Here is a 13,980-nt window from a genome sequence, read left to right on the forward strand (position 1 = left end):
TGGTCTGTGATGGGAGAGTCTCTCTGTGAGTAGCAGTGGGCAGCTCTTGTCTGTAGAACTGCGGAGAGAACTGTAGAAAGGTGATTTAGCCAAACTGAACCTGGAAGACGTTTTCCCTAGAAATTGATTTTTTGCTTGTCTGTGTTTAATATCTATGACTATATAACTTACCAGGTGGTTTCTTGTGTTGGACATTGTGCACCACAACAGCCCAACTAATCTTTAAAATTATATGACACAGGTACTGTCCCTGTTTTACAGTCGAAAGGAAATAAAATTTACATTAAATAGTGTACGCTCAGGGTTACACGGCAACAACGTAGATTTGAACCCTGTCATTCTACCTCAAAGTGACACTGTTAACCAGTCGTTATTTTGCTTTCAAATTGTGGGATGGTTCCCCAGGAGATGCGTTCTTTTAGGGTTAGCTGTTGTGACCTAGTCTGCGAACTCTTCCTTATCTCCAAGGGAAAATGTTTCCAGTTCCACTTAAGAACCTGGAGTTCAAAGTTTCATTAAGCTGGGCATCTGCCGGTAAAATGCTGAGGGGCTGGGGTGGAAGTACAAATGGATACATTTGGTAAAGAACTTTCAGGCCAAACTAAATTTGAACCTCATCTAATAATAACAATAAAAATAAAAATAATTATAGCTCTACTTATGTGCCTACTAACTTCATTATCTCGTGTCATCCCCACAATTGATGATAATCCTGTGAGGTAGGTTCTTCTATCCACATTTTACAGACAAGTAAACTGAGGTCAAGAGGTTAAGCAGTTACACTGTCAGCAAATGGCAGAGAAGGGATTTGTACCCAGATAGTCTTCTAGTCTTCCTTCCCTATACTTTGTTATCTCCAAAAGGGTACCTTTGTCAGTTCTTGAGCTACAGAAGTGAAAACCTTGCTAGCCTGAGTTACAGAAGCAATGAAAACCATCTGTTCCAGCTTCCAGGGCTACATGGGGGCAGCTGAACCATATTGAATGGGTTCCTCAATGTGCGTCCTGGCAGGCTGCAGCCACGTGACAGTCTCCCCTCCAAATCTAGCACCAACTACACAGAGAGCGATACGTGTTGAATGGTAGCTTTAATATGCTCGGCCAAGCCACTCACGCTCATTTGCGATCACCTTCGAACAGATGGAACGAGGTTTTTCAACTGTGCTGCCAGATGAATGGCAGCAAAGGAGATTACTCTTTAATCTCCAAGTTTCCACACAGATACACCATCCAGCAGAGACTGTACTGGTACATCTAGGTGAAAGGTACTGACACACACGCTGTGCTTTTTCTGGACAACTGTAGAAGGGGGAGCCAGAAGGACTGAAGGGAGCCAGCAACAAGGTCTTGTACCTTATAGATTTCTTCCAAGGGTTTGCAAAGTGACACTTAGGATTTATTCTGTCCCAAATTTTTAGCATTTATACCAAGATGTTGAAATGCGTTTCTTGGAACAGTGGTTCATAGACTTGAGTGTGCATTTGAATCTTGTAGGGAGCTTGTTAAAAATACAGATGCTTGGTCTCCTACCCAGGATATTCTGAGTCAGGAGGTCTTGGCTGGGGCTCAAGCATCTATATTTTTAAAGCACCCTAGTGATGCTGATGCTAACTCAATTTAGAGAAGTACTGGCTTGGGAAGGTGGGGACAGTCAGGGTGGCTTGTCTTCTGTCATTAGCAGAACATCTCTTTGAATCACTGTTGGAGTTTGGAGCACCCTGGCATGGTGGTTGAAAGTGGAGGCTCTGCAGTCAGACTGAGATGTTTTAATGTCATCTCTATCACCTACCACTCTGAGACCTGGAGTACGTTACTTTCCTTTTCTGAGCCTCCATTTTCTCATCTGTAAAATCTATCACTAATAATAGCTTCCTTGGAGGGTAATTGCCATGATTAAGTGAGCCAGTATATATAAAGTACTTGACACTGGGCCTAGACCATAGTAAGCACCTAATAAATGTTAGCTACAATTATGATGATTATCATCACGCTGTAGTTGTATCTTACAACTGACTAAGGAAATATCCTTCCCTTTGGAGCCTGCAGATTCCAAAAGAGAGGCCCATATGTGAGGGAAATGCAGAGTCCCCCCGGCCCCTGAGACAGCCTGTCTGATGCTTGAGTGCAAAAACATCAGCAGCCTAGGACACATTGTACAGTGTCGGTGGGGGTGGGGGTGGGGGCAGGAGTGGATTCTTGGGCCTTGTTTTACATGGATCATGTTAACTAGCTGCTGAGATTATAGCTCTGAATAATTTTTTTAGTTCCGTTAATTCATCCTAGACCCTCTCCCAGACAGGCCCAGTGAGAGGTTGAGAATTCAGCTTATATATTTCTCATGTGTGTCTTCCTTGTTGAAAAATGACTGGGAATTCATACTATTCAAAGGCTTACGTAATGCCTTTCTCTGAGCAGTCAAAGCTGTAGCATGTGCCCTTTCTCAGGTTGCCTTTGCAGATCCCGGGTGCCCTGGGCACACCTGTTTGCTTTGGCAGATGACATGTTTATTCACATGGATTCCTGTTGTCACACGGGCTGCAGAACGTGTGTAATGTGTTTCTTGGGTTAATTATGTGTAATTACTACACGTGACTGAAAACCACGTTGATAATGTGGCTATTAAAAAATGATGCTGTGGAAAGCTGGTGGCAGGAAAAAAGTTCCAGCTAGACCCATTAAATGAAAACAAGCCATTCTAGGCGCATACTTTTGGCACTATCATCAAGTGAACAAAGCAGATACCATTAAGTATGATGTGAGTCTGCTTCGTTAAAAAAGTACATGTCTGTGTGTGTGTATATGTATATATTCCTCTGTGTAGCAGATCGTTTCGACATTTACACACCAAAATGAATACAACTGGAGGGTGGCCCATACGGGATATTTGTGTGCAGATGCAAATGCTTTTCTAGACTTTCTAAATTGGAGAGAAATGCATATTTCTTATATATTCACTTGGTTTTAAGTTATTAAAAACAAAACTCCCTAATTGCACCTTTCATGTACTATCTCAAACCCATTTTGCTGTGAGTCATGGTATAAAAGTAGGTGTGTAGTTTCCTTCTAATGAGCAAGAATATAAGCCGTCTGTACGTGGACTCCCTCAGATCCCAGTCAACTGTAAGTTAACGGGAAATCAACTTTTCCTAAAAGCAAGTTCTCACATAGAAAAGAGGGCTGTCTTGTGAGTAATACAGTGTCCATTTAACTCTGATCGTTCAACCCCCTAGTCAACATTCATTAGAGGCCCATTCCTCCTTTGCGGTTTCTGAAATGGTGTTTTAGGGCCAGTCTTCCTCATTGTGCCTCCACGTCTCTTTCCTGTGGATCAGTGCAATCCCAGGCCACCCACAGTGACTTCCCCATTCTCTCATGAAATTCAGTTTTATTGGCATTTTTTCCCTTTGCAAAGAAAAGGGTTATTACAGGTGCTATAGGGAGTCAGTCTGTCCACACAGAACCAAAATCAGAAGTCGTTTTGCTGAAGATAATCTGTCAAAGGTTTTAATATCATCTTTCATGTACTATGATCAAAACAACAGATTGACTCTACTTTTCACCTTTTTTTTTTTTTTTTTTTTTTTTTTTTTTTTTTTTTGAGACAGAGTCTTGCTCTGTTGCCTAGGCTGTGGAGTGCAGTGGCACGATCTTGGCTCACTGCAACCTTCGCCTCCCGGGTTCAAGTGGTTCTCCTGCTTCAGCCTCCTGAGTAGCTGGGACTGCAGGCGCCCGCCACCACGCCCAGCTAAATGTACTTTTAGTGGAGATGGGGTTTCACCATACTGGCCAGGCTGGTCTTGAACTCCTGACCTTGTGATCCACCTGCCTCGGCCTCCCAAAGTGCTGGGATTACAAGCATGAGCCACTGCGCCCGGCCTACTTTTCAACTCAATGTATAGAGTCTATCATCACCCAAACTCCTTTTTAAGATTTAAAAAAAAAAAAAAACATTGCCCAAACTGTTTTTATATACCCAAACATATTACGCAGACTGCTTTTTTAAGTTTGTTTTTATCATAGGGACTGAGGCTGCTGGGTCAGCCTGAAATGAGACCACCTCAGATTTTAGTGTGGCTTGGCATGTCACTATTATCAGGAACAAGAGCTACAGGGGGTAAAAATTGCTTCAGAAAGTCTGATTCCAAGCTTCCCATGTACTTGGGTATTTCCCAGAGATGGTAAACTCAGAAATTGCTGTGCACTCATCACTTTTTATTGCAAAATTCATTAAGCTGCCGTGCTATTATCATCCCATCTTGTCAAGATGATACATTACAGACTTCATTGCAAAACTTTAACAAGTAGGAGAAAGTACACCTCTCTCCTGACCACAGCACAGGAAAGCCTCTGGGTATTTTGTGTTTGCCTTCCTATTTTTTTTAATATAAATCTCCTTGTCTTTGTAAAACTTCGCTCTGTCTGGTAACTCCCTTTTCTCCTTGTTTGATCATGTGGAGAGTCTGTTCCCTCCTTTTGGCTCTATGAGGCATCCTGAGATGCTGTTAAAGAACAGTCCTCTTGCCTCTTCTTTTTGCCCTCTACTCTTAGGCACCATGGAAAGTTGGGATATTAGCCTGTATTCTGACAGAGTCCCATGCATGGGGGGAAACCTCCCGCAAATGTTTCGTATTTACCCTCCAGCTCTGTGTATTCAGTGAGCCAGACCTGTTCGGGCCTGCCAAGACGTGTGAATTTGGCTTGGCTCTGTGAGTGCTTTCCTGGCCTCGCCTCTGGGTTCTGTGATAAACAGAGCTCCTGCCTCCCCTGTGTGATGGGGTTGCCATTAGAGTGGGTCGGAGTCACTTGGTAAATATGGAAAGTGAAGTTGCTTAGCTCCCAGATTTCCATGGCAACCCCCAGAACAAGTACAATATCACCAAAATTATTCTGCGGCTTTCCTTTTTTAGTTGCAGTGATTTGGTTGCATACTCATGTTTTTCCGTTCCTGATTTGTACAAAAAACAAAAACTCTGCCCACTGTCATCAGTACTTTGGTTTCAAGGACATTTATGGTCCCTGTCTAAAGCACCTGAAAAATTCAGTCACACAAAACTACCCCTTTCTGTTCCAGCAGCATAAATTTTTGACTGTGTATTATTCCCTTATATTTAATATTTATCTTATAACCATTCACGGAGCCTTAGTGTCAGTGACCCATGGGCTAGGCACCAGGAATGGACGGCTAATGGTGACCTCACCTGCCACGTTAATGGATGCTGTATGGCCAGACACCATGTCCCTGCCCTCGGGTAGTTTGCATCCTTAAGGACCAAGTTCACATGCAGTTTGTCACTCCTTATAGAACATATGTTTGTGAAAGCACTGCCCATGCATGCTTACCATTATTTGGGGATTTATTTTATCATGTTCTTGTTGCTGAGGTCTTGTTTTCTGTGATTGATACAAAGACAGATTCTTGTTGACAACCATGTTTGAGGCGGGCAAGCATTCTCACTGACTTCAACCAGTTTAGGCCTACTCCTGAGTTGTGGGCATTCTTTCCTTTTTGACATGGTCCTCTGTGATCTTGTTGACTTGACTCATAACTAGCTGTTTTTCTTTTGAAGCCCACTAGCCTATAATTTTTTTCCTTCAGCAACATAATTGCCATCAGTCCTTCTTATACCTTCTATGAGGATACCAGAGCTGGATTGAATCATCAGTGACTCAGGGAAGTCTAGCTATGTTATTTGAAGGATTTGCTTAATTTTAATTTTTATTTTTTAAAGTGTCTTCTAGGCTGCCTGTTCTTGTGCACTTCTGTCAGGAGCAGTACTCATTTGCCTAGCTGATGAAAAACTTTCCTGTTTCGAGTGACATTACGGGATCATTTTTTCTTTATTATTATTATTATTATTTTTTGAAGGAGGCAGAGTCTTGCTCTGTCACCTAGGCTGGAGTGCTTTGGCACCATCATACCTCACCACAGCCTTGAACTCCCAGGCTGAAGCAGTTCTCCTGCCTCAGCCTCCCAAGTACATGGGACCACAGGTGTGTACCACCAGGCCTGGCTAATTTTTAACTTTTTTTGTAGAGATGGGGGTCTCACTGTGTTTACCAGGTTGATCTCAAACTCTTGGCCTCAAGTGATCCTCCCACCTTGGCCTCTGAAGGCGATGGGATTACAGGCATGAACCACTATGCTTGGCTCATTTTCTCCTTATTTCCTAATTGACTCCAAATGCTTTAAAATTTGTCTTGGTATAGTTTGCTATAACCACTAAAACATTTGATTGGCTGTTGGTCTTGTTCTCTACCCTTTCCCTGGAATAATCCTCACCTGCCTACTTACCCTCAGTAAAGATTGTCAGCCTTTTGGCTTCGATCTTCTACCTAGATGTTCTCAGTCTCATTATGTATTGTCTACAGATGATGAGACGTTTCTTCTACAAAATTGTAGTCGTTTTATAGTCAGGGAATGCCAGGTTTCTGGGTTTTCTTGTCATATGGCCCAGCAAGGGATACCAATAAAGAGTCAGCCTCTCAAGATGCATATTTGGCCCTCTTGGCTGTAAAACTATGAAGCCTTATGATACATTTTTATACCCTCCTTTACTAATGGATAGTAAGGGAGAAAAATAATCTCCTGGTAACATTTTAGAAAGACGAATATACTTTTAGCAAGATATTGTTTTTAGTTTGTAGAATGATAATCCTCTCCTGGAAAAGTAAATATAATCACAGGAGAAATGTGAGCGATAGTTATGCTCTTCTGTTCCCTAAGAATTCTGAGAATTATGTCATGCAAACTTAGCCCTTTAAGCTTCTCAAACTAAAGTTAATAAAACTGTTTTTCTTCCTGTCCTGTGAAGCAGTAAATGTCTCCAGTTGAAGCCCAGGGAACCGTCCTCACTCTCTCTCTTTATATGGTAGCCTCCAGTTCCTCATGGTCTTTCGGGCATCTTTGTATGCGTGTCTTGTGAAAAGGAAAATTTTACTGATACTGATTCATACTGATAAATGGCACATCCAATCTCTCAATGATCCCCTTATTATGTAATCTTAGCGTTGTTTTTCTTTCTGGTAGGAAGTTCCCATTTACAGGCCCTGTTAGTCCTCCTACATCTTGGCTCAGTGTAACTCTTTTGGTTTCTCTTTGTTGTCGTTTCTGTTCAAAAACGAAGCTCTTAAAATATGAACAGTTTTAAATCTCAGGCATCAATTCAATCTACTTTTTCCAAATCTACTTTGAGTACAGTAGTCAGGAGCTAGCCTCACAGGGTTTTTCTCTCTCCTGTGGGGCTTTATCCAGGGCATTAAGGATTTGCTAAGATATCAGGGGTATTGGGGTGAATGTGTATAACGTGAGGCTTACTCTAGAATCACTTTGTAAGCATACTTTATTTTTACATACATGACTCGTGCAAAGGGAAAAGTATTTTTATGACACATCACCCTCTTAATTGCCTAAAGAGACCTGAGTTCAAATGTTGGCCTTTAAATTATCATACCAGTGACTCTAGACTGTCCTCTGAGGGATATATTGTAACATACCCCTGACTCGCTGCAAAAAGGTCCAGGATTAGCCTAGATATGATGTTTAAGTGAATTAATTTTCAGAAATATCAGTTGATTTTAATATGGTATATCTGTAATAAATAGGGGACAAGAATCACATTCCACATCTATAATATTTTGCTACAGTAATGGTGGATGCTGGTACCATTTAGCTAAATTATCTCCAAAAATTGTGTTTTCCATTTATGATTCCAAGTTTTTAAAGATGGGAAGAACATAAAGTTCTGTTCTTTGAGCAGTGTTCTGAAGTTTACAAGATACATTCCTGCCTATGATCCCACTTGATCCTCATGACAGTTCCACAAGCTGTGAAAGGCAGTTCTTGTTCTCCCCATTTTATAGATTGTTAACCAGGAATCCAAGATCAAGTAGAAATTGCCTGAGGCCCCATAGCCAGTCAGGGCTTGAAGAGAACTCAGGTTTTCTGTCTCTTGGCTTGGCAGTATTCTCCAAGCATGAATATGACTGCTGGGACTATGGACTCAAGTGTTTTGTTGTTGTTTATAGGCAAACCATTCTGCAGCCCATTACAGAGCGATTTATCAAAGAATTCACTTGAAGTTAAACACCAAGTACATGGAGCTAGAGGCAACACAGAAAGATGTGTCTGAGAAAGGGTCAGGAATTTAGACTGGTGGAGTCGTAAGGACATTGGTGGCTAAATAGTAGATCTTCTCTGGTGAGGCTCTATGGAATTGGAGGTGGGACATGGCCTGATCAATTAGAGCAATATTAGAGGCAGGAGTTTTAGAATAAAAGGTGAGTGTCACAGAAGCCAAGGGGATCTGGGTGAATGTGAGGGGTCTGTGAAGGCTTTTCTCTACTCTGGCAATCTGCCAGTCAAAAGAAGATGCAATTTATGGTGCCATAGTAGGGCCACTCTTAGAAAAAATCCTGGCTTATATTAAAGGGGAGATATATCCTGTTATGACGAGGAAGGGGGTTTGCTTTAAAATTTCGAGTCACCTGTTCCCCCTTGACTCTTCCTTTCCCACTTTTAATTCTTAACCTTTTCTATGTTGTTTCTTAAGCTTCCCTGGGATCAGAGATCTTGATCCAGTCTTATTCTTTATACATTTTTGTGCATGTAGCAATAGACTGTCCCTATGCAATAATATTAATATGGGACTTGTGGCTTTTTCTCCCCAGAGGAACAAAGGAACAGCATCATCAACTCCAGTTTGGAATCTGTCTCATCAAATCCAAACAGCATCCTTAATTCCAGCAGCAGCTTACAGCCCAACATGAACTCCAGTGACCCAGACCTGGCTGTGGTCAAACCCACCCGGCCCAACTCACTGTAAGTATGATGTCCAGCTGCCTACCCCACAAGGGCTTTGGTCAGCCATTCCACCTAGAATTTGCTGTCTGGCTCCATCTGACTTTGGACCATTATCCCCTGAACATTATTTAAACCTCCTCCCTAAACTGGGAGCTCAGCTGGCTTGTTGTGGGTTTTTAAAGCATCATCATCTCAGAGGGAGTCGTTATTCTTAACATATTGCTTCTTAGCCTTGGTGATTTTTGATTTACTGTCCTGCTGAGATGGCTTTGGTGATAGCTATTGCCTGTGCTGGCTGCTAGGCATGAAAAGCAATTTCTGTAAGTTTTACAAACATCCAGGGACTGTAGCAGCTCTGTGGCCGAGTTTGTTTCACTCATCTATGTTGTCTCGGTTTCCCTCCCCACTGACTATGTTGGAAATGTTCAATGCCAACTCCGTGTCCACTTCCATAAGGAAGAGCCCCCAGGAGCCCTTTGTGTCTTCACATCCTCAAACCTTAGCATGACTATGACTTCTTGACAGAGACTATGAAAGAGAAGAACCCTTTTTGCTTTATTTTTCAGCATTGAGCACCCATAGTCAGGACAATTAGTTTGGGGGCTGGTTGTCTAGCCCTCCACAGAAACTAGGTCTACTCTGCTAGGATCAGAAAGTTCTCCCTCATGGTTTCAACCCACATTGCTTCACATGCTTCCTTAGACCACCCCATAAATCTTGTCAACTAGCGCCTTTGCAGAAAGAATGTGAGGCCATGACCGGAACAGTTGGACTCTCAGGCTACAGTTATGTAAGACTCAGGAAAAACAGAGATGATTTTCCCATTCTCTAAGTGAAAATACATTGAGGTTCAGCCACAGACTGTCTTCAGGGCAGTTGTTTCACGTGGGGAGACGCTAGCATGGCGGTGAGATGCTAGGATGTCGGTAACCTTTCCCTGCTCCTCCACATGCCATAGTTTCATGACAGCACCCTGCCATTCAATTGCTGTGAGATATTTACAAATCTGCAAAATGAGTCTGATAATTTCTGCCTTAGAAGACACTAAGGGCTATTAAATGCTTGGGAGGAGAGATGACTCCAAAATGGACTTAAGAGGTACATAATAAAAATATGACTATACTGTAGGATGAAATCTTAAACTGAGAATATAAGATCTTTTTAGTTGTTGGCAGCTTTAAATCATACTGATGTTCAGGAAGTTTAATTATTTGCCCGTTGAGTGGTAAATCACATGTTCCTTCACCAAGAAGTGGACCAGTGCCTCAGGACCTCAAAATAATTGAATTTGTTTGGCTTATGGGCAGTGAGTCTCTTCCGGTTCTCCATGGCTGGGCTTGCCTAGGGAGCCTCCCTGCCTTGAGGTTTGACCTTCTCAGGTTCTCCTATACCCACTTTCCTAGACTTTAGGGAGATTCTATTTTCTTTACTTGTTTTTTTCTTCAGTTGGTTTAATTTTCTGTACCTAGCAGTTGCTGAAGTTATTCCTTGCTCTGTATGAGCAAGGTTGAATTTCTAGCCCAAGTTGCTTAACATCCCCTGATTTTAGCCAGCCGCTACCAACTAGTGGTCTGTAATTTTTTTTTCAGTGGCTGGTAACTGTGGGCCCCTGAGTCACTGCTGAGTACAGTGTGTACAAAGAGGTTGCTTAAGCAGCTAAGTGGAAAAGGGGAGGTGTGTCTTTTAAACAGGTCCTGAGGAGAAGGCTTGGGATTTTTTATTTTTTAGGTGTCTAGATACGATTTATTTTCATAACATCCTGGGAATCGCTCTGCCCACTTCACACCACCCAGAGGGACTGTTCCCTGCCTGGTACAGATCTGGGGGGCTTTCCTGGGGAAGGGAGGGTGATAACAGGAACGGTTCTAATTGTCTCTGGAGGAGAATTAGAAAAAGAAGTGTGTGTGTGCCTCCAACAAGACCACTGTCCTTCCAAGCTCAGTGAGTCGCTGATTGATACCTTTGGGTCTTGAGGTCAGGGAAGGTTGTTCCTGAGGTAGAAGCAGTACCAGCATCAGCCCTGATACCAGCGTCTGCCATGGCCCTGAGTGAGAGCCATGTCAAAGTCCCCCATAAGCTCTGCAGGCAGGCTCGCAGCCACTTCTCAAACCCCAGGCAGTGAGGTGATTTTCCTGGGTTCCTGTCTCCCTGATATTTTCTGCCTGGGATTTGCTGGTGTGGATCATGCATGGCTGTTAGGCAGTCCTAACAAATGGACCCACAGTACTTTCCCTGAGCAATTTGATTCTGAGAAATCTGTCGGCACACAGATGTGCCACGGTAACAATCACCTGAGACGACTTGGGTCTCAGCCTCAGGTGTGGACCCTTTTGTTCCCTCTATCGTTGTTGAGTTGAAAGTGTCCAGAGATCCTCCAGTGGGAACACTTAATGATGCAGATGAAAATAAAGAACAAAGGTAGGCTGGGAGGATTACCATTAACTTGACTATTAAATACGCATGAGGTAGGGAACCAGTCACCAGGAAGCTATGTGTTCTTTTTATTTCATTCCTTTATTTCACTATTTTTCATAATGACTGGGATATCATTATGACCAGAGAGAAATCATAGTGAAAGAAACATGTTTGTTACTCATAATACAGTGGTACCTCTGATAATACGTTTTGCTGTATTACTAATCTTTCCTAATTCTCCAAGGACATCAGGGCCCTCTTATTTACATGAATGTAATGCTAAATCAGCCATCAAAATTAGAGAGGCCATCATTCTACCTGTGCCAGGGCAAGGCTGTTGGGTTTAAATCTTTGGCAGGTCCTCAGCTTGACTCCTGAAGTAGCCATCTCTCCTGAAGAACAAAGGACAATTGGTAAGTCAGGACCAAAGTCCAGCTAGTCTGAAATTGTTAGCAACTGTGGCTGAACCTATTTTATGCCCAGACCCATGCATGCCAAGCTACCTGGGGTAAACCGGAATAAGAGGGTTCCTGTCTTCCCCAAGAGTTCACAGTCTAGCTAAGAAAGAAAGGCAGTGGCATATGGCAGTGCTAATGGGGACTTATAAGACATAATGTGTTCAGAGTTCAACCACTGTCAACTGAATATGTGGTGAGTGAACACACTAGGTCGAAGTAGTGGAAAAGGTCGGGTAGATGGAGTGTGAGGTGGGCATTAGGAAAAACTTAGGTGGATGGATGAAGAGCATTCCAGGTAAGAAGGATGAAGGAGGCAGAGATTATCCAGGATGGATAAATGCATTCTGCAGACATGTGTATTAGGGGAGGAGGGAGCTGTAATTCCTCCGGTACCACTACCACCAAAAAAAGACTTGAACAAACCTTTAAAATCAGGAGTCTTCACATAAAATTCAGATTTCATGCTGGAACAACTGGACATCCATATACACAAAAATGAATCTAGATACAGACATTATACCTTTCACAGAAATTGATTCCAAATGGACCATAGGTCTAAATGTAAAATGCAAAACTGTAAAACCTCTGGAAGATAACATAGGAGAAAACCTAGGTGGCCTTGGGTATAATTATGACTTTTTAGATACAACGTTAAAAGTATAATCTGTGAGATAAAAACTTAAGTTGGACTGTGTTTAAACTAAAAACTTCTGCTCTGTGAAAGACACTCAAGAGAATGAAAAGACAAGCCACACACTAGGAGAAAATATTTGCAAAACACATATCTGATAAAGGACCAGTATCCAAAATATACAGAGAACTCTTAAAATTCAATAATAAGTAAACAAAGAACCCAATTAAAATATGAGCAAAAAATATGAACAGATACCTCATCAAAAAGGACATACAGGTGTCAAGTAAGCATATAAAAATATGATTCACGTCTTATGTCTTCAGGGAAATACAAATAAAAACAACAGTGAGATGCCACTACACACCTCTGAGAATGGCCAAAATTCCAGAACACTGACAACATCAAATGCTGGCTAGGATGTGGAGCAGTGGGAACTCTCACTCATTACTGGTGGGAATACAAAGTGATACAGCCATTTTTAGAAGACAGTTTGGTGGTTTTTCACAAAACCAAACATATTCTAAGCATACAATCCAGCAATCATGTTCTTTGGTATTTACCCAAATGAGTTGAAATTTATGTCTACACAAAAACCTGCACATGGATTTTGTTAGAAGCTTTATTTATAATTGCCAAAACTTGGGAAGCAACCAAGATGTCTATCAGTATGTGAAAATGGATAAACAAACTATGGTGCACGCAGACAATGCTATATTATTCAATGATTTTAAAAAGTGAACTCTCCAGCCATGAAAAGACATGGAGGAACTTTTAATGCATATTGCTGCGTAAAAGAAGTCAGTCTGGCGGGGTGCAGTGGCTCACACCTGTAATCCCAGCACTTTGGGAGGCCAAGGCAGGCAGATCGCTTGAGGTCAGGAGTTTGAGACCAGCCTGGACAACATGGTGAAACCCCATCTCTACTAAAAATGCAAAAAAATTAGCTGGGCATGATGGTGTGAGCCTGTAGTCCCAGGCTCAGGAGGCTCAGGCAGGAGAATGGGTTGAACCTGGGAGGCAGAGGTTGCAGTGAGCTGAGATCGTGCCACCGCACTCCAGCCTGGGCTACCGAGCAAGACTCCATCTCAAAAAAAAGAAATCAATCTGAGAAGACTACAGTATGATATGATACCAACTATATGGCTTTCTGGAACATGCAAAATTATGGAATCAATAAAAAGATCAGTGATTGCCAGGGATTCTGGGGAGAGGAAGAGGGATGAATATTTGGAGCACAGGGTATTTTTTTCGCGGTGAGACTATTCTGTATGATGCTGGAATGGGATATACGCAAGACATTATGCATTTGTCAAAACCCATAGAACACAAAGACTGAATGCTAATGTAAACTATGGCCTTTAATAATAATGAACCAATATAAATATTGGTTCATGAGTTGTAACCAGTGTATCGCATTAATGCAAGATGTTAATAATTAAGGAAACTCAGAATGTAGAAATAGAGAGGGTATGTGTAAAACTTTCATGCAATTTTTCTGTAAACCCAAAACTGCTCTAAAAAATAGAGTCTATTAACACATCTTTTTAAATCCAGATTTCCAGCTTCTTTTGAAGTGTCAGAAGAGGTGGTTACACTAAACCTATGTGAAACTTGGGAGCAGATGATACTCTCTGGTCTCTATAATCTCACAGCTGGCCTGCTTCACTTTTATAC

General features: G+C 42.0%; 1 protein-coding gene across 28 annotated transcripts in view; it reads left to right on the forward strand.

Moving 5' to 3' along the window:
- Positions 1-13,980, forward strand: part of ARHGAP26 (Rho GTPase activating protein 26) — a 458,375-nt gene that overhangs the window by 367,969 nt on the left and 76,426 nt on the right. For all 28 annotated transcript variants that reach the window (XR_008548285.2, XR_010157341.1, XR_010157342.1 and 25 more), the window contains one exon: positions 8,667-8,817. Coding sequence is in view for 19 of the 28 variants with exons in the window: in XM_016953982.2 (XP_016809471.1) it covers positions 8,667-8,817 (151 nt within the window). In the remaining 9 variants the exon portion in view is untranslated. The remainder of the gene's footprint in view (positions 1-8,666; positions 8,818-13,980) is intronic.

This window comes from Pan troglodytes, chromosome 4 (assembly GCF_028858775.2).
Source record: "Pan troglodytes isolate AG18354 chromosome 4, NHGRI_mPanTro3-v2.0_pri, whole genome shotgun sequence".
Taxonomy (NCBI): domain Eukaryota; kingdom Metazoa; phylum Chordata; class Mammalia; order Primates; family Hominidae; genus Pan; species Pan troglodytes.